Raw genomic sequence first — 26,744 nt, forward strand, 5'->3', positions numbered from 1 at the left:
AAAAGGCGCCGCCACTGCGGGCCCCCCTCGGCCACCCCCTCCCAGGTCCGGGCTCTCCGCCCGCGCGCCGTCCGGGCCTCGCGGCGCGCCAGACTCAACGCCGGGGCGCGGGAGACGAATGGGAGCCGCGGCCGCGCCGGCCGGGCCGCCCCGCGGGCTGCAGCCAGGGCGACCGCGGAGGCGGCGGGCAGGGCGCGTGCGCACTGCAGGGGCGCCAGATTTGGCGGGAGGGGGAGTGTCCAAAGCTCTTTGTTTGATGGCATCTCTGTTTACAGAGTTTACACTTTAATATCAACCTGTTTCCTCCTCCTCCTCCTTCTCCTCCTCCTTCGGGACCTCCTCCTCCTCCTCCTCCTCTTTCTCCTGAGAAACTTCGCCCCGGCCGTGCCGAGCGCCCGCTGCGCAGCCGGGAAGAGACGCCCGCGAGGCGGTGGGCAGCGGGTGGCGGCGGCCGGTTGGGTCCCCACCGCTCTCGGCGGAGCTTCGCGCCCGCCGCGCCATGGCCAGGAGACCCCGGCACAGGTAACGGGGAGCCGGGGCGGGCGGTCTAGGGAGGGGGCGCGCGCGGGGCGCTCAGGGCCTGGGAGCAGGTGGGAATTCATTCCCAGACCTTCTGCGGGGCTGTCAGCCTCTGCCTGGGGCGCTGGGAGACGGATGAATGGGAAAGTGTGCGGGACGGTCCGGACCTGGCAGAGCGGGGCTGGGGGGGGGGGGGGGGATACATTTCTGTTTAAGGCTTGGGGGGGTGGGGGGGGAGGAACACGTTCCGGCGCGGGACAGAGCGGCGGTGCCCGTAGCCCTGGGGGAACTCACCAGGTGCCTGGCTTGATGCCCCGGGTGCCAGCGAGGGAGTCGCAGCCTAATTGCTAGATGCATTGAGATGTGTTTGGACTTGAGATTGCAGAGCATATGGCAGATAGAGGCAAAAGGCTAGGTTTGTTTTGTAGCTGCAGGTAGTTCATTTAAATTTCATTCATTCTTTATGGATGGCAGGAGGAGTGTCAGCTGACAGGCGGCTGCGGAGACGATTTTGGGGAGGGATGGAACGGGTTTGCAAGTTGTTCGCAGCCCTGGTTTGGAAGATTCGAGTCCTGATCGTGTGAAAGGCTTTTATTTAGGTCTATTGCAAATGTCGAGGGCACGCGCGCGCCTCCTCCCCCCGCGTTGCACATGTCACCGCACTTGCAAGGCCGGCCACGACGGTGGGAGACATTCCCTCTTGCACGTTGGCCTCACGGATGGGTTGAGGGGACAGAACGAGAGAAAGAGAGAGACAGACAGACTCGTCCGAACTGTCATTCGCTGGCCGTGCAGCTTCTATCGGCCTCAGGATTTCCGGGACTGGACACGCCGGGGCTCCCTGAGCGACCGATGCGTAGGGGAGGGGAGTGGAGGTTGGCACGGTGGCAGTGCCCACCGTGGCAAAGGACTAGAGCTCCACAGTCCCCAAGGTCGCTGCAGCGCACCCGGGGGTGCAATGACCACAGACTGCCCCCGGGTGGGGGTCGGGGGCGAAAGACCGGGCGGGCGCCGTGCGCCGTGCGCACACGTGGACGCCCGGAGCTGGCCCTGGCTCTCGCTCCTTTGGGTCACCGGCCCCAGGCGGGGCCACTGGAAGGACCTCGGAGAATCCATCCGTGCGGGGGGTCGGGGGGGGAGGAATAAAAGTCCTGCAGGCAAAGCATACCTTCCGGCTTCGCCATCGCGTGTTTAATTTGCGCCTAACTTAATTGCTTTTCTTTTCTTTTTTTTCTCTTTTAAGCCGGCAGGCACCGGTCCCCGAGCGTCACCGGGAAGTTGCAAAGAGCCTGGGCGCGGGCCCTGCCTGCGCACCCCAGCCGGCCTGCGCGGGGAGCGGCACCTCGGCTTGGCTGGGTGTCAGGGAAAAAGAGGGGGGCAACTTAGGCGCAGGGGGGACTTTGGCTCCCTAAGGCCTCGCCCAGGGCCCTCCGCGCGCAGGGCTGGGGCGCGGCGTTTCGAGAGGTTTCACCTTTCCCCTTTGGGAGCGCCGGGGTCACCTGTTCGGTTGAGAGCCAAACCTGCAGCTGGGAAGGCGGGGGCTGAGGGGGGGTGAGAGGAGAATGGGGGGTGCTGGGAGGAGGCGCGGCAGAGGCTCTGCGCCCCAAGATCTGTTGCCCCTGTGGGGCGGGGCCGCTCAGGTTCCCCGCCGCTCTCAGGTAGCGAGGAGGGGAGGCTGCGGGGAGGGGCGGGAGCCTTGAACCTGGCCTGGGTGTGTGTTGGGCGGGGTGGAGGGGGCTTGAGGGTGGGAGAAGAGAAACCCGGCTGCGGCGGGATCCGAGCCATTTCTTGCAAGGCAAGCGTCAGCTAGGCAAGGATTATTAACCAGGTCAGCGAAATGCATAGGAACCCCTTTTCTAGAATCACAGTAGCGGCCGCAAGGCACTTCCTCTCCCGCTCCCCTCCCTTTTCCCAACACCCCTCCCCACACCCCGCTCCCCACACCAGCGCCCCTTTTCTTTTTTCGTTTCTTTGCACGGTTTGGTTCCTTGACAGAATGCAACATTCATACTTGTACCCTGGTAACCACACCGGGTCTAGCAGGTGGAGGAGTCGTGTGCATCAAGCCTGAACGCAGCCTTTGAAAGTCTGTTGACTGTTAGGTCTGAGATCTTGTCAGAGCAGATAAAGGAAAAGTTATTTCAGGTCCTTAGTAGAAATTAATCATGCTACTGAGGTGATCGGGTCACTTTAGAGAGCAAGGAAGTCGCATGCAAAGCTCAAAGAGGAGCCCCCTGCCCAGCCAACCCGGCTGAGAGCAGCCCTGGGCTCGCTGGCTGTCCTCCGGGGCGCCTTCAGCACCTGCAGGAGTCAGTCACAGGCCACGTTCTCCTCCTTCCCCCCCCCCACCCCCCCTACACACAGATCTTGGCTTTGCACGTCTCCGCCTCCGGGCTTGGTTTTAAAAGAGGAACGGAAGATACTGGGGCATCATGTACGCGCGCTGGAAAGTACCTTAGAAATAGAATCTAATCCCTCGGTGGAGGGGAGGGACTGGGGAGTTGGTGGGGGAGGAGGGTAGCGAGGGAAAGGGCCCGAGAGGGAAGAGGGGGAGGGAGGGAAGCCCGGAAAGAAAGCAACAAAGCGATTTGCACCAGAGCCCTGGTCCTGGTTGATCCCTGTTCGTTTACCTTACCTTGGCTGCCCCCTGTGGACGACTGAATCTGGTGCTAATTCCTAGAACAGATTCTTCTGTTTACCCGGAGGGGCCCAACGACTAGCTTGGAGAATGTCCTCCACAGTTCTGAAAGGGTGATCTCCCAGATCTAGACAAATCCAAAGGCTTAATTTGAGTTAAATATATGGCTCCATTCAAAGGTCTACCTCATTTGAGGATTTTCCAAAGAGCTCTTCAGTATGTGCCTTCAAAAAGCCACTGACAGCCCTAGACTTATAATAACTACCCCTCCCCAAATATATGGGAAAATGACTACAGTATATGAATACAATTTAGTGGATTTTTTTTTGTAATTGTGGTAGTATTTTTTTTTTGTCAGTTGTGGGGCTTGAACTCAGGGACTGCATGTGGTCCCGACCTTTTGTGGTCAAGGCTAGTACTCTATCACTTTGAGCCACAGCTCTACTTTTGGTTTTCTGGTGGTTAATTGGAGATGAGACTTTCCTGCCTGGGCTGACTTTGAACCAAGATCTTCAGATCTCGGCCTTTTGAGAATTACTAGTTGGGATTACAAGCTTGAGCCACCAGCACCTAGATAATGGAAGTATTTTGAAGTTAGAACACATCCAGTCACCTTGCAGCCTGAACCATCAGTTGTTGTCCAGAATAATAGTTTTAAATTACAAGAGTCCCAATTCATGACTTTAAACACTTTTGCTTGCTTTGTAGGGAGGTTGGTAACATACATTTGTGAGCTATTTGGGAAGAAAAAAACCATTATAAATATAGATTTTCTCTTTACCAACTATTTGTATTATGATAGTTCTTTGTAATCATTTTTATTTGTCTGAGCTTAATGGAATTCCCAATATGACAAGGAAAAATTTCAGTATTCTAAGGATATAATTTTTTCATCTCTTAAGTTCTAAAAGGAAAATTACAACTAGAAGTAAAATTACCTCCATTTATTCAATAAATGATTAATAAACATTAAGCATGTAATTACTTCAGATATCATCAAAATTCATAGTTTTACTCAAGTAGCAAAAGAAAGAAAGCACTTTTGAAGATAATAATGTTTAGAAAAAAACCATAGATTTCCTTAGGAGGGAAATCCCTTGGTTTTTAAAAATGAGATATATTTTAGGATATTTTAAACACCATTTAGTCAGAGATAGTAAGACAAAAGTTAGTAGAATTCTGCCTAATTATTCACTTAGTTACTCTGGAAACCAAGTATTGTAAACATAGCCACAAGTTAGGTCATACAGACTCAGAGATACAAATAATTTGATATTTATGTTAGTTGCAAAAGAGTTTGATTACTTGATGGGTTTATCTTTTCTTGGGCTAAAACAATCTTTTCCTCTTAAATTCTCCTACTCTTCTAATCTTTAAAGGATGACTATAATTATATTATTAGACATTTTCTTTATTGAAGTTGTTAAATTTTAGTTGAACACCCCCTCCATTAGAACATAATTGATTTGTTTATCAAAGTTTTTGAGTAAGCACTTATATAAAGGATGTAGACTCTTGTTCCTTTTCTTGTCCTTAACATTAAATTTTAAACTTAAGCCTTTATTGGTTGGATGGTTGCCAAACATGTAATTTGTCACTGGTCTAACAGTAACAGCAGGTTTAAACATGCAGAGCAATAGAAAGTGCCAGGCCCTTTGCTGTATCTGTGGATACCAATAACAGCAGAACCAGTTTATAATACTACAGCAACAGAATTCAGAAAACAGTCTTATTGTGCAAGCTCGTGAAGTTTTATCTCCCTTATTTTCAAAAAGCTTATTGAGGAGTTTTTGTGCCGGTTTTATAATCCAGTAATTTAAATCCTCTTGTTTCAGCCCATGTCTGCCCATTCTTCTTTCTGCAGTATATACAGTAGTGATGAAGATGATGAAGACCTTGAGATGTGTGATCATGACTATGATGGGCTGCTTCCTAAGTCTGGAAAGCGTCACTTGGGGAAAACTAGGTGGACCAGGGAAGAGGTAACTAATCACTCTATCAAAACAGGGGGAAATATAGCCTCTACAATTTATGAAAAACAACCTGGTAGCTAATGCCACAGGTGCTTGTGAATGGGCTCATCAAGAGCTTATCCCAGCCATCTTGTGTAGTGCCTTCAGCTTTACCACTCCCAGACAATCTCATTCTGCCATCCATTGCCAAACTATTTGTAGTTCTTTGAATCTCTCTCTTCTCCCTTTATGCTACATTCTTTTTTGTCTGTTGAGTTCTCATTCCTGGCTCCCACTACTTCTTTCTACTTTTTCATTACCTGTGAAATCATTGACTCTTCTATAAAACCATCCCTGGCTTCTTGCAATAAGATTGAATGCATCTGCCTATATTCCCATGTCACTAGATGCCTGTTCTGCCTAATTGTTGCAATTGCATAATGTTTATCCTAGTAGATTACAAGTCTCTTGAAGGTAGAGCTAAATGTTTCTTCATCTTTGTGTACTTTGAACACAGAATTACTTGCTGCAAAGAAGGCCATTCATAAAGACTGAATAAATGAATGAATGGAATTGCTATTTCTAAAACAAAACACTCATAGACTTCATCTTGTTATATTGTCTTCCTTTAAGGTTCTTGACATAAGATATTTCAGAGCCTATGTTTGCTCTAAAAGCATCTATTAATGGCTAGAGCTGTATCTGTTCCCTATCATTTCTTTTCTAGTTTATCAAAAGCTTGTTTTTGTGGAAATGGAAAATCCTTCAGAAGAAAAATTATTAATGTGTGAAGGAAAGTTACTTTTATGTTAGAACAAATGAAGTTAAGTCAAATGAAGTAAATTCCCTTTCATTTCCATTCACACTCTGGTTAAACCAGAATCTCTATTGACAGGCAGATAGAATTCCCAGGGAGGCACATAAGAAATATGGTTCACCTAGAGAGATTATGCAGTAGATGACCTTTGGGGATAAAGAAGTTCTTATGTCAACACTGGTTTCCTAAGTCCTGTATCTGCATTGTACCAGCAACTTGCATCATGTATGAATTTATCTTTTGAAGAAAAAGGAACACATTTAGAAAGACATTTGTGGAACAAATAGGATAATGGGGAAAATATGGACTGATACAAGCAATTGCTGAAGAACATTGTTTTTCATGTTCGATAGTTTTACTTAAATAAGCATTGAATACATTGATACAAAAACTAAATTATTTTATTACATTATACATGCCTTAAAGTTAGGTACAAAATGATATCTTCTATTTTTTATGAAGGTTGAACAAACTGTAAATATCCTTTCTTAATCTATATCTTATCTTTGCCCTAATTTAATGGCTACTGAGCCTAACAATTGAAATTCACTTAAAACTCTTACTCTACAGTTACTATACATCAGACACCCAATATATGCCAAGCATTCTTGTAAAGTTTTGTATAATTACTTTATGTAATTCCCATATAATTCTGATGATATAAGTATTAATTCCCATTTGTAGATGATAATACTAAAGTCTGGAAGGAAAAATGATATACCCTATCTTTATGCAACTAACAATACCATCTGTTGCTAAATAAATCTCTTCTTTAAACCAATGGATTAAATTCATATCCTGTGTATTTGGATACTATTGAGGTTGTTTTTCCTGAATTGGCTCATGGGCTTGGTTCCCTTGTTCATATAAGTTGAATAGAATTAGGTATTCAGTAAATTTCTGATATTCTAGGATTACCTTTAAATGTTCTAGGATGAAAAACTAAAGAAGCTCGTGGAACAAAATGGAACAGATGACTGGAAAGTTATTGCCAATTATCTCCCGGTAAGTTAATAATTTTCTTCCTTATAAGAAATTGTCCCACAGAATTAATTAAAATATTCTCATAGACATTCCTAGGATATTACATATTTGTGTCTTATTTTCCTTTTGTGCCAGTTCTGGGGCTTGAACTCAGGCCCTGAGGATTTTTTGCTCAAGGCTGACATTCTACCACTTGAGCCACAGCTTCACTTTCATAGGACATTCCATATTTGTCTCTATATAAGAAGCAGGAGGAGAGTTCTTCCAACCCCACTTATATTTATATTATAACCCAGAAATGGGCTTCTGAGTCAATTACTAAGAGAATTCTGGCCACATTTCAACAACAATTTCTTCTTGTTTATTAGGACAATATAACTTAGCATTTGTTGATCTGTTACAACGTAGAAGATTAAATTTGCTTTTTTTTCTTCTATCTACATCCTCTGCTTTCATAGGTAACCCTATCTTTACTCCCTAGGTTTAAAATTTTGACATGGGTTCTCACTTATCCCACTAGTCCATCCTTACATCCATGTAGGTTACTAAGAAGCCTGGAATTCCTTTGTAGACTATCTTATCTTTTTCATTCCAATGTCAGGCTACAGGTTACACCTGTCCTCTTACCTGGTCTGTTAGAGCAGCTTCCTAACTAGCTACCCCATTTGTAGCTTTTCATTCTTCCATCAGTCCCAAACACTATTGGTAGACAGAGCTTCCTAAAGTACAATTTGTATGTTATCTTTTCCAAACTAACAAGCCTGGGACTGTAGCTCAGTGGCACAGCTATTGCCTAGCATGTGCAAGGCCCAGGATTTAATCCTCAGCACTAAAAAAATAAAAATAAACCACCCATGTGACTTACAAATTAACAGTCTTGACCTGAAACAAAGGCCCTCCTACTTAGGGCCACCAGGCTTCTGTCTACTTCCTCTCCACAGCAGCTTTGGATATTTCTACTTTCCCTCCTTTGGGCTTCGGTTTCTGCTGATTTCATTTTCTAGATTGCTCTCCTTTTGTTTCACCAGTTGAAAGTCCTGACCATTGGTCAAAGTCCATATCAAGGACTATTTTGGATTCCTCCTAAGGGAATCCTTCTCATCCAGACTCTATTTTACTTTGATCTCTCTTGCATATGAATCAAACTCAGCCTTTTGTAGTAGTTAATTATACATTTGTCTTTTCCCTCTTATAGGATTACCAGTTCCTATAAAGTAGAGCCTATCTTTTATCATCTTTGTTCTTTGTGTAAAATAAATACTTGTGGTCCTAATTGATGCACATCTCTTACCTTGGATGGAAAGAAACCTTGAGTATTTGTAGGTGGATTCCCATTATGGCCTGTCACTATAGGATCTCTAGTTGATTGTAGGCCACCCATATTGGTACATCTACATGCAATAGACTGAGGTTAAGGTTGATCTGATGTTCCTTTTATTCATGTGGAACCTCTATTCCCTGAAGGACACAGAGATGCAACTTTGATATATTCTTTAGCTTATGAAGTAATGAGCAATAGCTATATTCTCCATACATACCATAAAAATATTCTCTTACTGCTATATCATTTCTACATATGATTCCTGTGTCTTTACATGGTTATCACATCCTGTCTTTGTGCGGGTGCATACTTTATTTAGAATCGGACAGATGTGCAGTGCCAACATCGCTGGCAGAAAGTTCTAAACCCTGAGCTCATCAAGGGTCCATGGACCAAAGAAGAAGATCAAAGAGTAAGTTTTGTCTTTTATGGCTATGTTATTTATCACTAAGAATATTCCTACAATATCTTTCGGTCTATGTTTTCCAGCCTAAGGAAGAAGGTAAAGTATATAAATGGAAAGAACTCTGTTCTCATATTTCCGATATTAATGAAAGTTGGTGTTTTAGAAGTTCTAAACATCTTGTTACAGTGAAGCATGATTACACTGACTCATGAAGTAACATTAAAACACAGATTATTTTTGTGTTTATCTGAAGGTGATAGAGCTTGTACAGAAATACGGTCCAAAACGGTGGTCTGTTATTGCCAAGCACTTAAAGGGGAGAATTGGAAAACAATGTAGGGAAAGGTGGCATAACCATTTGAATCCAGAAGTTAAGAAAACCTCCTGGACAGAAGAGGAAGACAGAATTATTTACCAGGCACACAAGAGACTGGGGAACAGATGGGCGGAAATCGCAAAACTACTGCCTGGACGGTAATATTATGTCAAAAACATATATTGGTTGGGAAAAACAAGGGAATGGGTATTGAGTATTCTGCTTTGAATGTGTGAATGAATTATATCGCCTCCATCCTGCTTCATGAGAGAAAGTAGATCCATAGATTTTAGAATAAGAAGAGATCTTACTGTTTATCTGTTTGGAACTTCATTTGTCTATCCAATGGTAAGCTGTGGGCCAAACCTTTTAATTTTCCTCAGCCTTTATTTCTCCATTTGTACAATGACTAATTACCTATTTCATTGAGCTAGTACTAGGAAATGAATGTCTAAGTATTTTGTAAATTAAAAACTCTAAATATGTGCAAGGAAAATGAGGACAGACAGGCAGTCAGGCTGATTTTTGGTTCTGAATTCATGCAGCCAATGCAATGACCAACTACTAATTTCCTAATATCTACAGCACACTTCATTCTACCATGATGTAATATATTTCTACAATCAATTTTTCTGTTTAATGAACAAGGCAAGAAAATGACCTCATTATGAAGGATAACTATAGAAGCTCATTTTTGTCCCACTTGATTAAATAGTAAATCATTTCTTGATTTTGGAAAATACCACTCACTATAAATCTTAAGGTAGAAGCTATTAAGGGTACTTAAATTCTTGGGCTTCTTAATCTAAAAGTGGAAAAATGATCATGTAGTATTTTTTTGTGATGTTTCAGAGCATTTCCTCTCTTGTGGCTTAGTAAGAGGTTCAAAAAAATTCTAGTTTGGTTAATAGAGGCCTTTTCTCCCCTGTAGTCCAAGAATATATGTTCTTGATTCTTTTAAAAATCGAAAGGGCAATTGAACTTCCTCTTTCTTTCGCACATCTTGCCCCACCCCCATGGAACTAGGAAAAGGAGTCTTAAAACTTTTTTTCTTTTTTTTAAGAAACTGTTTTCACAAGAATGGAAAACTTTAGCTGCTTTGTAATTTGAAGATATCCTGGGTTAGTGTCTTTTCTTTTGGAATCCCATTTTCTGATCTCTAGCTGATAATAAGAATATTTGGAGTGGTTTTCAAGAGATGAGTTGTTTTCACTGAACTTTTCTTACTGGTGCTATGAGCGATAGAGTATACATTCTGCCTATCTCATTTCCATTCCTAAACTTTGTCAAGTCTCTGTAGTACTGGGTAGCCCGCCCTGCCCTCACCCCTCCCCACCTAAGTCACATCACCTGGGGTAATTTGCAATGAAGAGGGTATTCTATTGAAAATATTCCTTACCAGGAGAACAAAATGGTGAAAAGCTATCACACTTTATAGAGAAATTCCTACCTTACAAATCATGTGAATAAGAAAAATCTATTGATTTAAAATAAGTCATCAGGGAACTCATGGTGATAGGAAAAGACCAAAACAATTTAAAAGGGAAAACAACGATTAGTGGGCCCAAATAATAGATTTCTGTTAGAAACAGTTTTCTGTCCATTAACTGTAATCCGAAGTGCAATTTTTGTTTGTAAAACTTTTTACGGTATATTTCTGTGCAGAACTGATAATGCTATCAAGAACCACTGGAATTCTACAATGCGTCGGAAGGTGGAACAGGAAGGTTACCTGCAGGAGTCTTCAAAAACCAGTCAACCACCAGTGGCTACCAGTTTCCAGAAGAACGGTCATTTGATGGGTTTTACCCATGCCTCACCTTCATCTCAACTCCCTCTAACTGGCCAGCCCTCAGTTAATAATGACTATTCCTATTACCACATTTCTGAAGCACAAAATGTAAGCTATTTTCGAGAATTTGGTTTAACGAGATGGGTATTTTAACTCCAGGTTATAATGAAGATACTTTGCAGTTGTGTACTTTTCAGGGAGCTTGCATAAACAAGATCATGTTTTTCACCTGTACTCTTTGCAGTAGATAGGCATAGTTATGACTATCTCTCATTGATATACCCAGAAACAAGAATACTAAGTGATTTGTCCAGGATTTGATATCTCCTAGAAGTAGTGTTGCTTCAGCACTGTGCTGCTTCAGATCTGATTGGAATGTAAATATAAATCTGAAGATAAATTTACAAATGTGCTGTCAAAGAGAAATGGGAAAAAGAAGCTATTTTTCTGGGCTACTATTTTTCCCTACTAAAAATGAGAAGCGAATGTAATACTACATGTAAAGATTTAAAAAGAAGGTAGCTTAGCGCTAAAATACAATGGATGGTTTTAAGCTCAATTCTGACAGTGAGCTAGAAAAATATCTTAATTCAGTCATTCCATAAATATTTGCCTTCGTCCTCAGAGCCAATAGTAGAGCTTTATGACATTGATTGTCTGAAGTTTCCTTTTATCTTCCTTTGGATTTGTGTCATTCTTTCCTTATTTCTAGATATTATATCTATGGAGAGAGGATTTATAGTGGGTAGTAAAGAAGAATAATGAAGAAAACATATCAGGAAAGATGAACAGAATTATCAATAATAAATAACATAAGAATACAGAGGGGCTGGGAAGGTGGCTCAGTGGTAGAGCGCTTGCCTTGCATGCTCAAGGCCCTGGGTTCGATTCCTCAGCACCACATAAGCAAAAAGAAAAAAGCCGGAAGTGGTGCTGTGGCTCAAGTGGTAGAGCGCTAGCCTTGAGCTGAAGAGCTGAGGGACAGTGCCCAGGCCCAGAGTTCAGGCCCCACGACCGGACCCAAAAAAAAAAAAAAAAGAATACAGAGATCCTATGAAAATGTTATGCAACCATATTCATAAACGCTTTTTGCTCTTCATTATCTGTTCCATGGATGTGACTATAAACTTTCCAGAAAGGTCTTCAGGTGAATGAATTCTCAGAGGTTTTGTGTTTTTTAAAAATTCTTATTCGAAGAATATTCTGAGTTACAAGTAGCTTGTGCCACTGGTTTTCCATGAAGACTTCTTATATATTTCATGAAATATATTTTCCATTGTGTTTTTCTCTAAAAATGCTCCTTACAAGTGAACTCTTTAGTTTCTTTTACTATGTGGCTTTAGCTCTTGACTGAATATCACATTCGAGTTTTTAAAACTTGTTTGGTGAATTTTATCAGTAAAATACTATTTCCTTTAGTGCCAGAACAGAACCTTAGAAAAGCCAATTCCCTGAAGCATATGTATCCAGGAATGACTGGGCCTTTGTTTTGCTTTTTGAACTAGGTCTCCAGCCACGTTCCATATCCTGTAGCGTTACATGTAAATATAGTCAATGTCCCTCAGCCAGCTGCTGCAGCCATTCAGGTAAGATCATCCTGTAAAAGAACTCACTAGCTGGGTAAGGCATTGCATTGAAGAAATCCTTTCTTTCTTACAGTTAAATACATATTTTCACCCAGCCACTTAAATAAAAAGAAAGAGGGGAGGGGAACATTCAGACCAGTAACCTACCCATCTTGATTTCTGGAGACACTTGTCATCATGTTACAAGTTGAAGTAACACATCAATCAATATCCATTCTGGGTCAGATCTCCTATGATTCAGGAGGATTTCTGGTGTTGGTTTTGCGTTAAGGCTCTGATCTGGGTCTGGTGGCTCACATTCTAAGCTGCAGTGCAATCATTGTACAGCTTCCAGTCACACGTCTGTCTTTTCCCCTTTAACTTGTAATTCCAGAGACACTATAATGACGAAGACCCTGAGAAAGAGAAGAGAATAAAGGAATTAGAGTTGCTCCTAATGTCTACTGAGAATGAGCTGAAAGGACAACAGGCATTACCAGTAAGGATGGCACTTGTGTGCTGGGCTCGGGTGGGAGGGGCCAGGCTGTCCCTAGACTTCTTCTGTCTCATTTTTTTCTTCTCTTCTAAATATTAAACTAAGCTCAAACTCTATATATCCACTCACAGAATGTAAGCACAAGACATTGTTACTAATGAAAATACTGTGGTTTATCAGAATGTACATTAAATTGGAAGCAGTCCCCCCAATTTTGCTAATTTTAATGTAAGCAAATATTATTTTTTGTGTTTTTTTGGCATATAATATAGGCTTCATCACAAGGACTTCTGTTACGGGGGCTTGAATTTAGGGCCTCTGGAAGTATTCTGATTGTTATTGTAATAGAAATACAGTACCCCTTTGTGACTGTACTTCTTTTTCCTATGAAAGACTAATGAATTTGAAGACTAACAAAGATAAACTGAATGTAAAGTTTGCATTGCTTTACATAGCTCTGTATCTGTCAGTGTCTATTTATCTGATTTTCTTTTCTTTTTCTGTTATTTTCTTACCCTGTATATTTTCATATTGTGAAATGTCAAACATGATTTGATGCATATTCAGTATATATATGATATATATATGAATATATGCATGTGTGCATAGATATGCACATATAAAATATAGAAATCTATAATACGTAAAATGTGAAATATATAAAATTTAAAATACATAAACTATAAAATTCATAAGCTATAGGTAAGCTTATATAGATGTATATGCCTCCTCAGAAGTAACTTTAACTGCATTCTTTCACTGGCACGCCTATGTTTGGGCCTTTATTGAATTCTGACATCTTTTTTGTGATAGGGCAGCAACCTGGGAAAACAGCATGTACTTTGTAAAATATGTAGTTAACCAACACAGTACATGACAAAGAAGTGATACACAGTAGGTATCCTTGGGGGTCCATTTCTTTTCCTTAAAAAATAAAATGATTATGTGCACATGCCAGTTCCACTACTTTTTCACTTTAGTTACCGTTTTGCAATTTCTCCTGTTGCGTGGTCATGCTGTAAGGAGACTTCTGTTAATTTGCTCTTCTGCTTTTCTAACCACGTTGATTTGGCAGGCCTTCCCTGCTCCAGTGCAATCTGTAGCCTTAGAAAGGGGTAGAGGCAACGGAATCTGCACAGTATGTACAACTGTGTTTTTCTCTCAGGTGTACTTCCTTATAGATCAACACTTTAGTGTCTTTTACTATGTAGCTTTAGCTAGTTAGCCACGTTTAAAGGCTTGGCTAACTTTCAAGTCAGAGTTTTAAAAATGCGGTGCATTTTATCAGTAAAGTATTACCTTTCCATAGATAAGCTTGCAAATAGCACAGGCCCTAACCCTAGCAGTCATTGCCTTTTGCAAATCATACTTAAGTAGATTTCTAAGAGATTCAATATGAGAATCTCATACTCTTTGACATAGTCCCGTGAGTTGAAGCTTTAGCAAAAATGGCAGCAATTAGGGCAATTATATAGGTACAAACTAGTGTGCTACTAAAAAGCGAGGGGCTTCACCCTGACAAGAAGGAAACATCTTGACAACTGTCTCATAGGCATAAGTTGTGGATGATGCAACTAGTTTTATCTTTCCTCCAACAGCATCTGATACCTTGTGCAATATCATTGCTAAGTTCCTTCTTCCTTTCTTCTCCCCGCTTTTTTCTTTATTTCTACACCCCCCCCCTCCCCTTCCTCAGACACAGAACCACACATGCAGCTACCCTGGGTGGCAGAGCACCTCCATTGCCGACCACAGCAGACCTCATGGAGACAGTGCACCTGTTTCCTGTTTGGGAGAACACCACTCCACTCCATCTCTGCCAGTGGATCCTGGTTCCCTGCCTGAAGAAAGTGCCTCACCTGCAAGGTGCATGATCGTCCACCAGGGCACCATTCTGGATAATGTTAAGAACCTCTTAGAATTTGCAGAAACACTCCAATTTATAGATTCTGTAAGTAGAATTGTCCAGGCAAGTACATGTTTCTGGAAGAGGAATTAGAAAACGCACTTTAAAGATAATTGCCATGATTTTATCGCACATATATAATTGGCCTAGAGTCATATAAAAGTAAAAGTATGATTTTAGTCTTAGTTCATATATTTTTTTTTGAGATCCAATTTCCTAAGCTACCCAGACAAAAAGTAGCTTTCTGCACATTTCCTTTAAATGCATGTATCTTTAAAAAAATAATGATTTCGACTTGTAAGGCAAAACAACTCACTGAGGTTATGGGATGATGTTTGAGTTACCTTTAACTGAGTTTTAGTTTTGCCTCTTGGTACTTCTCTAGAATTTGCCTTTGCCTTTGTATAGCTTATTAAAAATTATGGGGCTTAAAGCACTTCTTCAGTGTATGTGAAGCAATAATCAGTTTGTGGGTGGGTTGGACTTGCCAAAGTGGTGCTCATTGATTCGGGGCCCGATGGTTCATTGAGATACATGAATCTTAGTGAGATCAATTTGAGCTCAGCACTCACTTCGTTTCCTTGATTTCTAATTGGTTAAAGAGCATTCATTGAATACTCATTAGATGGGGACTGGATATTGCCATAGCATGCCATATAGAACTTTCTGTGTGTTTTTGATTGCATATGAGTGAGAGTGTCACAGCTTCCCACAGAATAGGCACAAAATCCAGCCATGAGGCAGCATAGACCCCGCCAATGCAGGGCAACAGAATAACTTTTGCCTCTGGCTAGGAGAAATGCAGCAAAGGGACCCAGTGTTTTCTTGCACTTCTCATCTCTGGCTCAGGGTTCTGCTTCAGGTGACAATGACATACATTGTGCACACACAGTCTCAAAGCTCTGTGCCTCCCACATTGTTTCAGGATTCTTCAGCATGGTGTGACCTCAGCAGTTTTGAGTTCTTTGAAGAAGCAGCTTTTTCACCTAGCCAACATCACACAGGCAGAGCCCGCCAACTTCAGCAAAGAGAGGGCCCTGGGACTAGACCTGCAGGAGGGCCTAGCCCAAGAGTGAACAGACGCATGTTGAGCGAGGGTTCCTTTGGCTCACCCAAGTCCTTACCTCCAGCAAGGCACGGCACAATTCCACTGGTCATCCTTCGCAAAAAATGGGGCCAGGGCAGCCCCTTAGCTGCTGGAGAATCTAGCTCCTTCCTCTTTGCTGATGGTAGCAGCTCAACTCCCAAGCCTTCCCCTGTCAAAAGCCTGCCCTTCTCCCCCTCGCAGGTAGAGCCTGATTTCGGCACAGCTGTTACTAATTTTCAGCAGACACCTGAGCCTTAATAATCTAGAAACTAATCCTTTGGAACAAATGACTAATTACTGCTGTCCTTGCTCATCTCATCCCTTGCTTCTGAGTCTAGTTGGGGCTAAGCCCTACTGCTTCTTGAAGATGAGCCTGGCTGCATGCTGACTGATGATGGTCACACCTTCTCTCTTACTTTTTTTTTTTTGTAATTTGGAAGGTAGTTGCATGAGATATACTTTTATTTTCACATTAAAGTTTAACATTTCTGCCTCTCTTTTCCCATGTGACTTCCTCCTTCTACAAAAAAAAATTCTAACACGTTTTCCCATTTCTGTTCATTTTTTTTATGGTGTGATTCACTGACCCCAAAGAAACTATGATTATATAACATTTGGGTTGCAATGAGAAGATTTAAAAAAAAATTCATATCCATCTTTAAGTGGAAATGTTTAGAGAGAGGATGAGAAACAAATGTTTAAGGAAAGTGATCTAAATGTGAGTTCAATGTGAGTTCTTTTGAATTTTGCCATGGTATTTATAATACTGGTCAGACTTGTGTTCCTGAATTAGTAAATTATTTGCTAATTTGGCACTTTCAAAATATTTTTACAATATATTCACTGAAGATTTTTTGGTTTTGATGGGGAAGTGCTAAGAATCAAACCCAGGATCTTATGCAAGCTAGGCCAGCATACTACCTCATGGCCAAATTTGTTTTTAAAAATAAGGGGTTTTTTTGTCTGCATTTTTCAAATTATGATCTACAGAATATTTGTTCTGTAAAACTTTGATCTTGTTGCACAAAAATTCTAAATATACAGATAGGAAATTTTGTGAAAACTTGTTTCTTTATTGGGGTGCCCTTCAAAGTTTATTTGTTGCCATTGTTTTGTTTTCGTGGTCTTTTGTTTCATTTCGTACTTTATTTGAGATGGGAGTCTCACTCTATTGTCTACATTGACCTGGAACTCCTAGGCTCAAGCAATCCTTCTGCTTCAGCCTCCTAAATAAATAGGTCTAGAGGTGCATACCACCAGGACTGACTTTCCTGAAAGTTTGTTTTCATTTGTATATGTTGAATTCAGGGACTCCAGTTATTTCCTAAGCAAACACTTGAATCACTTGAACCACAACTACAGTCCTTTTACTTTTTTGGTTTATTTCTCATGCTTTTTGCCTAGGGCTGGCCTTGGACCTGAGTTCCTCCTACCTCAGCCTCCAGAGTAGGTGGTATTATAGGCATGGACCACTATGCCCATCCACCTCAGAGTTATTAAGATTCTTACATGTCTTGTGAATTTCTAAGAGAATATTATGATACATTATGTTTCCCAAGCTCACTTTACCTTGGAATCATTTTAGGAATACCTATTTTCCCCCAGGACTTTTTCTGTTCTGACAGCTATATAATATTATTCAATAATTTTTCACATAATTATGTGGAAATAACGTTAGTAAGCAAATCTTATATAACATGATTATAGATTCTTAAAGAGAGAACAATGTGAAAGAAAATAAATCTTTAATCTTTTTTCCAGTACCATAGTTATTTATTATCATTATCAAGTATTATGTACTATACATAATCTTTTTAATGTTAATAAAAAAAACTGCCTCATCCTCATTAATGGCAAGTATCATTCATTGACACTATTTTCTTAGGATTTTTACCAACTTTTCAGCATTGACTCTAGATGTTATTTCTTAAACATGAAATTCCAAATTTTGGATGCTCAATTTAAGTAAAACAGTTCCTGCTCCACAATCATGTTCATATGACCATGAACATGTTTATTCTTTTGTGTAATGGGTCAGTAAAAAAACATGCTAGTTGTCTAGGTGTGACTTTAACTTTTGCTGAGTACAGAACCAGTGTTCAATCTAAGTAATTTTGTTCTTTCTCCTCATGTTTAGTTCTTAAACACTTCCAGTACCCATGAAAACTTAGACATGGAAATGCCTTCTTTAACCTCCACCCCTCTCAATGGTCACAAATTGACTGTTACAACACCATTTCATAGAGACCAGACTGTGAAAACTCACAAGGAAAATACCATGTAAGTCCTTAATTTAAAGAAAAGTCTTTATCTTATTTACCTGTGCTAATGAAAATATAGTCCTCAAATGTGTGACCTGCTTGTATGCTTACAATTTTACTGCTTCACCTGTATGTATTATCTACATTCCCACATTGAATATGTGTCTTGAGCACATTACAACGAAACTACAGGTAGGAGATGGGGGATAAACGAAATAATCATTTGTAGTCCACTCCAGAATTTTCCTGTACACATACAGCATAGTTTTTATATGTTTCTGTCCGGTTTGTTCATTGAATAAAGGCTGTTTATTCTCACAGAAAAGATTTTCACCTTCCTTCCCCAATTCTAACCTTCAAAATGAGATCAAGTATAGTTCTTTACTGGGTTAATATTTTCAATCTTAGTTATTTTCTTTTAAAAATTTAAGTAGAAGCCAGGTACTGGTGACTCACACCTGTAATCCTAGCTACTCAGAAGGCTGAAGATCTGAGGATCGCAGTTCAAAGCCAGCCCGGGCAGGAAAGACCATGAGACTCCTTACTCCAATAAACCACTAGAAAATCAGAAGTGGAGCTGTAGCTCAAGTGGTAGAGCGCTCGCCTTGAGCTGAAGAGCTGAGGGACAGTGCCCAGGCCCAGAGTTCAAGACCCACATCCAAAAAAAAAATTAAGTAGAAAAATGGACCTCTGTTGACACCCCATATGGTTAAAACCCAAGATTGATAAAGACTACAACTATTCAAGGAAATAGCAGATAAAATAAAGGTGTAAATTATAAGAGACCTGAGAAAAGTACACTCGTACTAAGTAAGGTTAACACAGGTTTTCTAGTGTGGTCTCAATTTTAGTGAGTAGAAAAAAATCAGAAGCAAATGGCATCAGATATCACAATGTATGTCGTCATTATACAGACCTAGGAACATTACTTGTGTCTTCAGATCCGTTTAGGAAAGATGAAACAATATTTCAGTGCTCTTAGTCTTTGGGATATAATATTTTGAAATATTTGTAAGTATATGGTATGCATGTTATCTTTTCCTTAAGGTATACATATGGTTGATTAGCAATCCAATTTCATACCAGTAACAGACCTTAGTATACTTTTTGGAAAATTGTTTGATCAGTAGAGCAATGTAATGGATACTTGTATTTCTTATTCAACTATTGTTTGTTCTCTTTTTAAAGTTTCAGAACTCCAACTATCAAAAGGTCAATCCTAGAAAGCTCTCCAAGAACTCCTACACCATTTAAACATGCTCTCGCAGCTCAAGAAATTAAATATGGTCCCTTGAAGATGCTAGTAAGTTCTAGAAAAGTCCTTGGGCTTAGTCAGTTTATTAGCACAGTCAAAAATTTTCCTTTATGGGGCTGGGAAGGTGGCTCAGTGGTAGAGCGCTTGCCTTGCATGCCTGAGGCCCTGGGTTGGATTCCTCAGCACCACATAAGCAAAAAGAAAAAAGCCGGAAGTGGCACTGTAGCTCAAGTGGTAGAGTGCTAGCCTTGAGCTGAAGAGCTGAGGGACAGCGCCCAGGCCCAGAGTTCAGGCCCCATGACCGGACCCCCCCCCCCCCGAAAAAGGAATTATCCTTTAATAACAGAATATCCATTCTTGCCTTTAGCCTCAGACACCCTCTCATCTAGTGGAAGATCTACAGGATGTGATCAAACAGGAATCCGATGAATCTGGAATTGTTACTGAATTTCCAGAGAATGGACCGCCCTTACTTAAGAAGATCAAACAAGAGGTAAGTTCAAGATCCTTGGAAAGGACAACCCCAAAGTCTGTTCGTTCTTTTGTGCAACTTGTCATACTATGTGAAAGCACTAGGATACACTAGGTAAAAGCTTTTTGTCTAAGATCTATGCAAGATTCAATCAGAAACTGTCATTCCACTGTAGTCACCACCGTTTCCAGATGGGAAGCCACATTGACATCAGGGTTAGACAGAAAACAGAAAAGAGGGCAGCAGGATTTTTAAAAAATCATACTTCTGGGTTGGGAAGGTGGCTCAGTGGTAAAGTGCTTGCCTTGCTTGCATGAGGACCTGGGTCCAATTCTTTAGCATCACATAAGCAGAAAAAGCCAGGAGTGGTGCTGTGGCTCAAGTGGTAGAGCATTAGCGTTGAGCTGAAGAAATGAGGACAGTGCCCAGGCCCAGAGTTCAAGCTCCATGAAGGACAAAACAAACAAACAAACTTCTAAAAAATCCTAGGTTATAAAAAGATAAATATTTAATTTTCATGTTTTTGCATATCAAAAAGAGTGACCATAGCCTGGGAACACAGATTCCATTGATGGTGAATATTGTATTCCTTCGCTTTCTCATACCATGGAAAATTGGAATTTACATTGAAAAATAATAGTGTCTTTAATTCCATGGTTGAGAAAAGAAACTCCAACTGGCAAGAATTGAATTGTTGGTCAGGAACCTTCCCAACATGTGGAGTTCAGTGCCTCTTGGACTTATTTTCATGTAACGTGGCCTGTTTGAGACACAGGAAGGTACTCCTGAGAAGAAATGTTTGATAGAAGATGTAGCTTAGAAATGATAAAGTACTTCCTACTTTTAGGTGGAATCACCAACTGATAAAGTGGGCAATTTCTTCTGCTCAAACCACTGGGAAGGGGACAGTCTGCACACTCAGCTGTTTACCCAGGCGACACCTCTGGAAGATGCCCCAGTAAGTGTGTGCAAACAAGCCTCCAGCTGCTCTGTGATGTTGGGCCCCACAAAATCCTGCATATGGCTGGCAAGGCTCAGATCGTTGCAGCAACAACTCTTTAATGCCTCTGATTTCTATTTATTCTCTACTGCATGATTTTTAAATAGTGATTATTCATGGAGATATAAAGTTGAGAGTTTTGCTTAGGTATTAGAAATAGATTCTATTCCATTGGTGATTTTTTTTCAATTTTTAAAAATGTTTTCAAAGTTCTTGCCATTTCTGTGGATATTTCCTTGAAAATATAATGCCAAGCTTTCCATTTTTTTTAATTACTTGTTTTCTAAAGGCAGTATTTCCTTGTAGTTAGATTGTCTGTGATTGGTTTTACAAAGTGTCTAGCATGGAGCCAACCATGATATATAGTAGAAGCATGGCCTTGTACAGCTGTCTCACCCCATCACAGAAGAATTCATGGCATTTAGGACCCACCTCAAGTACCAAACTCTGAAGATGCTCAAGTCCCTTACAGGAAGTGTCTTGATATTTCCATAGAACATATGCACTTATAACTTATATACACGCTTATAACCCCTGAGACAATGTAAAGGGCTGTTACACTGTGTTGGTTAGGGAATTATGGCGAGAAAAGTAGTCTGTACATCCTCAGGCAGATGCCAAGTTTTCTTTCTGAATATTTTTGGTTGGCAAATCCATGGGTGCCAGGGACCAGCTGTATGGCATTACTTCGGTCACCACCACTTAATGATTGGGAAGTTGGAAATAGTTCCCTTTATGTCTTTCAAGCATCAGAGCAAGTAATAATTGCTAATGTTTTATTCAGTGTGCACTAAGTGGTAAGAACTAATCTAAGGGCTTTAGATGGATTAATTCATGCAATCCTCACAATAACCCTGAAGAGTTGATAACAATTTTTTCTTCCACTATAATAACAGGGACACTGAACAGATTGGCCATTTGTTTAAGATTATGCAGGGCTGGTACCAGACTAGAACTCTGATTCTAAATGCTATATTTTCACCACTGTGCTGTTGTTAATTTGTAGCTTTAAAATATTTCTGCTCTCTACAATGTTAGAATGAGGTTGACACTCATTTTATCCAAGCTTAATTTAAATTTTAAATGATTCCTTTCCCTTTAGAATATTCTTACAAGCTCTGTTTTAATGACGCCAGTATCAGAAGATGAAGACAATGTTCTCAAAGCATTCACAGTACCTAAAAACAGGTCCCTGTTGAGTCCTTTGCAGGTAATGACTGTTTTAACCTTGGTGACTTAAGCTTGATCCACTGAAAAACTGCTACCTATTATACATGACTGTATGTGGTCTTTATTATTTCAGACATAAAGAAGTAGTCCCTTAAAATTCTTTTGTGTGTGTGCTCCTGGAGATCCAACCCAGATTATAGGTGCATGCCAGGCAAGTGCTCTGCCACTGGGCTACATCTCCAGTGCTAAACAATTTCTTTGTATCTAAGAAACAACTTACAAGTTTTTGTTGCTACTTATGTGAAACGTGCTGGAAACTTTTATAAGAGCAGGCCCTCTAAGCATGATGAAGTGACACATTTTTTTTTTACAATGACTAATACAGTATGTAACACTTACATCATCATCTTGCTTTTGTGTATTGGTGGCTCACATTAAATCCAGGGCCTTGTCCCCACAAGGCAGGTGGTTCTATGACTTGAGCTATGCCTTCAGCGTTCTCCTTCTGCTTTTAATCCCTCGTTAGGTGTGTCTGTATAGTTCACTTTTTTTTTTTTTTTTTTTGGTCTGGTCGTGGGGCCTGAACTCTGGGCTTGGACGCTGTCCCTCAGCTCTTCAGCTCAAGGCTAGCACTCTACCACTTGAGCCACAGTACCACTTCCGGCTTTTTTTCCCCCTGCTTATGTGGTACTGAGGAATCGAACTCAGGGCCTCATGCATGCAAGGCAAGCGCTCTACCACTGAGCCACCTTTCCCAGCCAGTTCACTTTTTTTTTAGATATTTATTTATTTATTTTTATTTTTGTGCAGGCACTAAGGCTTGAAATCAGAGCCACATGCTATTGGTTGGCTTTTTTGCTCAAGTCTGGCACTCTACCACTTGAGACACACCTCCACTTCTAGCTTTTTGCTGGTTTATTAGAGATAAGAGTCTCACAGACTTTTCTGCCGAAGCTATTTTCAAACCAGGATCCCCAGAGCTCAGCCTCCTAAGAAGCTAGGATTACAGGCGTGAACCACCAGTGCCCAGCCAGATTTGTATTCTTTATGATCTATTACTAAACAATCAAAGCACAGAAACTGTTTAAATCTTAAGTAAAATTTGAAATTAATAGACAGAAAATATTTGCAATGTATCTGAATAAAGAAGGTAGGTGTCAATGTTATGGCTGATCTTTAGTAGGCCATTTTTTGGTCAGGTTTTAATATCAAAAGAGATAACTATGAACTATATAATATATTGATAAAATGCAACAAATTCCAACCCAAATTCCTGAGCCCAATGTATATTACCAAGGTGGCTTTGTACCTCCAGATTAACTATCCTAACATCCAGCAGGCTGCAGCCCCCTCTGTTCTACTCACAGGAAAGTTTCAAAAAAACATTCTGATCAGTAGCAGGAAGTCATTTTTGGTGCTATAAATTAAAGGGCTCTGTAACAGCTGGACTTGAGAGCTGACTCATTCTCCTTCTAGAGCTTTCCCACCATTGAGATATGTTTTCTCAAGCCAAATTGTGAGAATCTTAAAAGTTCCCATTTTAGTGTTTGTGATACTATTATTTATATTTTTAGATTGTGTGTGTGTGTGTGTATGTGCCAACACTAGGGCTTAAACTCAGCTTCACAATCTCACTTGACTTTTTCACTGCAAGCCAAGCCTCTTCTTCTATTTTGTTTTGTTTTGCTGATTCATTGAAGATAAAGGTCTCAAGATTTGTCTGCTTGAGTCATCTTAGTACAGGGATCCTCAGTTCAGCCTCCTGAGTAGCTAGGATTACAGATATAAACCACTGGCACCCAGCTTCAGTATCATTTTTAAAAATTACTAAGTACAAATCAGGAAGAGGGAAGTGGCGCTGTAGCTCAAGAGGTAGAGCGCTCGCCTTGAGCTGAAGAGCTGAGGGGCAGCACTCAGGCCCAGAGTTCAAGGCCCACTACTGACAAAGATTGATTGGGAAACATTGTAAACATGTGTGGAAATGTAATGATGAAATAACTCCCTTCAAATCAGGAAGAGATGTACGCACTTTGGCTTATTAATTAAATGAGATCATTTCCCGGTAGCTTTCCAATTGCTTTGGTAAAAGATGGCCGTGGGCTAGTGTGGGAGAGGGAGCATCTGTAGTTGTGGACAAGCAGAAGTCCCTGGGACAGTCAGGCTCAGGTAGGACCCACCTGGAAAAGAATCGCAGCATCACTAAGACATAGGAGATGAGAAAGGATCATCTCTACTCAGGCCTTAGAGAGGCACAGAAAACAGATTAGCAAGATGTAAATGCAAGAGACAGCCATTTCACAATTTTACTTATAACTGATCCTTGATCCAGAAAGGAAAACCATTTTATTTTATTTTTCAGCCTGCAGTTCCTAGAGCATAGAATTTTTTTTTAATCCAGAAGATGGGACTGCCAGACATCCTTCAAGCCAGAGCATAGAATTTGAATAATGCTAATAGCATATTAAGCTCAATTAAGTTCTATGGATACTTTGTAACTTTAGCCTAGTATTCAACCTATATTTATAGTAGTATAGAAGAAGTACAGTCTGAATTTCAAAGGGTGAAACATAAATATATTTAGGGAAGGAATCATAACTTGATTATTTTTCTAGACTTGAATCCTAATAATTTTTCTTTTTTTTTTTCTTTTTTCTGTTTTTTGTTTGTCAGTTGTGGAGCATGAACTCAGGGCCTGGGTACTGTCTCTGAGCTCTTTTGCTCAAGGCTAGTGCTCTACCACTTTGAGCCACAGTTCCACTTCAGGTTTTTGAGTAGTTAATTGGAGATAAGAGTCTCATGGAGACTTTACAGCCACAGCTGGCTTTGAACCATGATCCTCAGATTTTAGCCTCCTGAGTAGCTAGGATTACAGGGATGAGCCACAAGTGCACAGTTTCCTAATAACTTTTAAATTAACCAAACAGTGTGTAGGTAAAACCACTCACTCAGAGATAAAATATGTAGTATATAAAAGTTGACAAACAAGCTGAGTGAGAATGGAAGGTCCTGAGTTCAAACCATTATGCTAGCACAATAAAAGAAAAAAGTTGATAGTATTTCAATATTTATGAAAATAGGTTGACTAATTTTATACCACAGATTGTGTGTGTGTGTGTGTTTATGTGTGTGTGTGTGTGTGAGAGAGAGAGAGAGAGAGAATATACTGGGGCTTAAACTCAAAGCTTGGGCACTGTCTTTTAGCCTTTTTATTCAAGGCTAGTACTCTGTTATTTGAACCACAAGTCCACATCTGGTTTTAGGAGGTTAACTTGAGTAAGAGTCTCATGGACTTTTCTGCTCTGTCTATCCTCTAACCTGGATGCTCAACCCCATGGGTAGCTAGGATTTCTAGCATGAACCACCCAGTGCTAGGATACCACATATTAGTTATGCTACTAAATTAAGAAAGAAATCAGTATGGAACTGTATTAGCACATTATTTAGTAGGAATATTGCTTATCTTTGAAATTCAAAATTAAATAATAGCTTTATGTTAACTTGTGCTTTCTTTTGTATCAATGAGTTGTGGATGGTATGGATCCTTATGCATATGCTCTTTCATATATATATATATATATATATATATATATATATATATATATGAGAGAAAGTTTAATGTCTAAATTAAGAACAGTAATAAATTAATAATAACTAACCATACCCTAGAATCATATTTAAAACTTTTGAATGGTTCATTTCCTGAATTTTCCATTTCATGTTTTCAGACCATGATTGACCTTGGGTAACTGAAACTGCAGAAAGCAAAACAAGGATATGGGTCTGTGTTCCTACACAGTTTGATAATTTTGCTTGCTTAAAACAATGCTATTTCATGTATGTCCATTGGTAACTCAATCTGACCCAATTAGGCAGATTTCTCACAGGCAGTATTATTGAACATCTTAGCATTTACTAAATGATTTGACTGTAGGGCTTAAGAGTACCTAAAATGACTACAAAGAAGTAATGAGAATGCTCAGCCTAAAGAGGTTGCTGCTTGGATCAGGAAAGATGGATTCATTATGCACAGCTACTTGGATTCTACCATTCAGAAATTACCCTGAGAGACAGCAAAGCAGTCCATACACAGAGCGCTCTCCTGAGAGCATAGGGGGGTGGGGTGGAGAATTACCTGTTTTCCTCAGTATACTTTTAATTTGCTTTCTGTGTTGAGTTAAATACATTATGCTAATTAACATTTCTTCAGGTAGACATTTTGACTGATAGATCCCAAACATGACTTAAGTTATAAACCATCTCAGCTTCTGTATTTTTCTCTTAAGTTATAATTTCCTCTTATTCCTATTTAAAACTCAAGGGTAAAAGATGTGTTTATATGCTTCTTACCCACTCACTTTCCCCTTTTTTTCCTAACCACAGAATGACAGCCTTAAATTTTAATTTCCTGACTTGGCTTGTCATGGTTTAACTTAAAAAAAAAAACAATGAGTCTAAGTAAATTTCTCAAGTCATTATTACTGAAACATATTCACAAAACATAAAATAAAATTTTAATATAAGTATAAACTTGCAGTTGATACTCTTCTTCTTAGCTTTTGACTCTGTAATTTAAATTGCTCCTATCTTTATGTCATTTGTTTATGAAGCTTTATATTTCCAAAACAATAAGGCAAACTTTTTTGTATAAGTATAGCTGACAAGGTAATGAACTCACTTGGTAACAGAAACCAGGTTCTGGTCTAGACTCTACCATTTTCTACTACTTGTATGACTTTAATTCAGTAAGTGACAAAATGAATGAAATGGTTCTTGTCTGTTAACTGTGA

At 40.3% G+C, this 26,744-nt stretch overlaps 1 protein-coding gene across 2 annotated transcripts in view; it reads left to right on the plus strand.

The window, feature by feature from the left end:
* Positions 1-280: 280 nt before the first annotated feature.
* Positions 281-26,744, plus strand: part of Myb (MYB proto-oncogene, transcription factor) — a 34,814-nt gene continuing 8,350 nt past the window's right edge. Inside the window, exons 1-15 of one of the 2 annotated variants that reach the window (XM_042673396.1) lie at positions 281-522; positions 5,022-5,139; positions 6,860-6,931; positions 8,551-8,643; positions 8,891-9,111; positions 10,619-10,853; positions 12,251-12,331; positions 12,705-12,809; positions 14,503-14,757; positions 15,638-16,000; positions 17,937-18,079; positions 19,249-19,363; positions 19,683-19,808; positions 20,635-20,745; positions 21,890-21,997. In XM_042673396.1, coding sequence (XP_042529330.1) covers positions 500-522; positions 5,022-5,139; positions 6,860-6,931; positions 8,551-8,643; positions 8,891-9,111; positions 10,619-10,853; positions 12,251-12,331; positions 12,705-12,809; positions 14,503-14,757; positions 15,638-16,000; positions 17,937-18,079; positions 19,249-19,363; positions 19,683-19,808; positions 20,635-20,745; positions 21,890-21,997 — 2,169 coding nt within the window. In that variant the 5' untranslated portion in view covers positions 281-499. The remainder of the gene's footprint in view (positions 523-5,021; positions 5,140-6,859; positions 6,932-8,550; positions 8,644-8,890; positions 9,112-10,618; positions 10,854-12,250; positions 12,332-12,704; positions 12,810-14,502; positions 14,758-15,637; positions 16,001-17,936; positions 18,080-19,248; positions 19,364-19,682; positions 19,809-20,634; positions 20,746-21,889; positions 21,998-26,744) is intronic. The other variant, XM_042673449.1, reaches the window with a different exon arrangement.

This window comes from Dipodomys spectabilis, unplaced genomic scaffold, assembly GCF_019054845.1.
Source record: "Dipodomys spectabilis isolate Male_0828 unplaced genomic scaffold, ASM1905484v1 ptg000001l, whole genome shotgun sequence".
Classification (NCBI taxonomy): Eukaryota; Metazoa; Chordata; class Mammalia; order Rodentia; family Heteromyidae; genus Dipodomys; species Dipodomys spectabilis.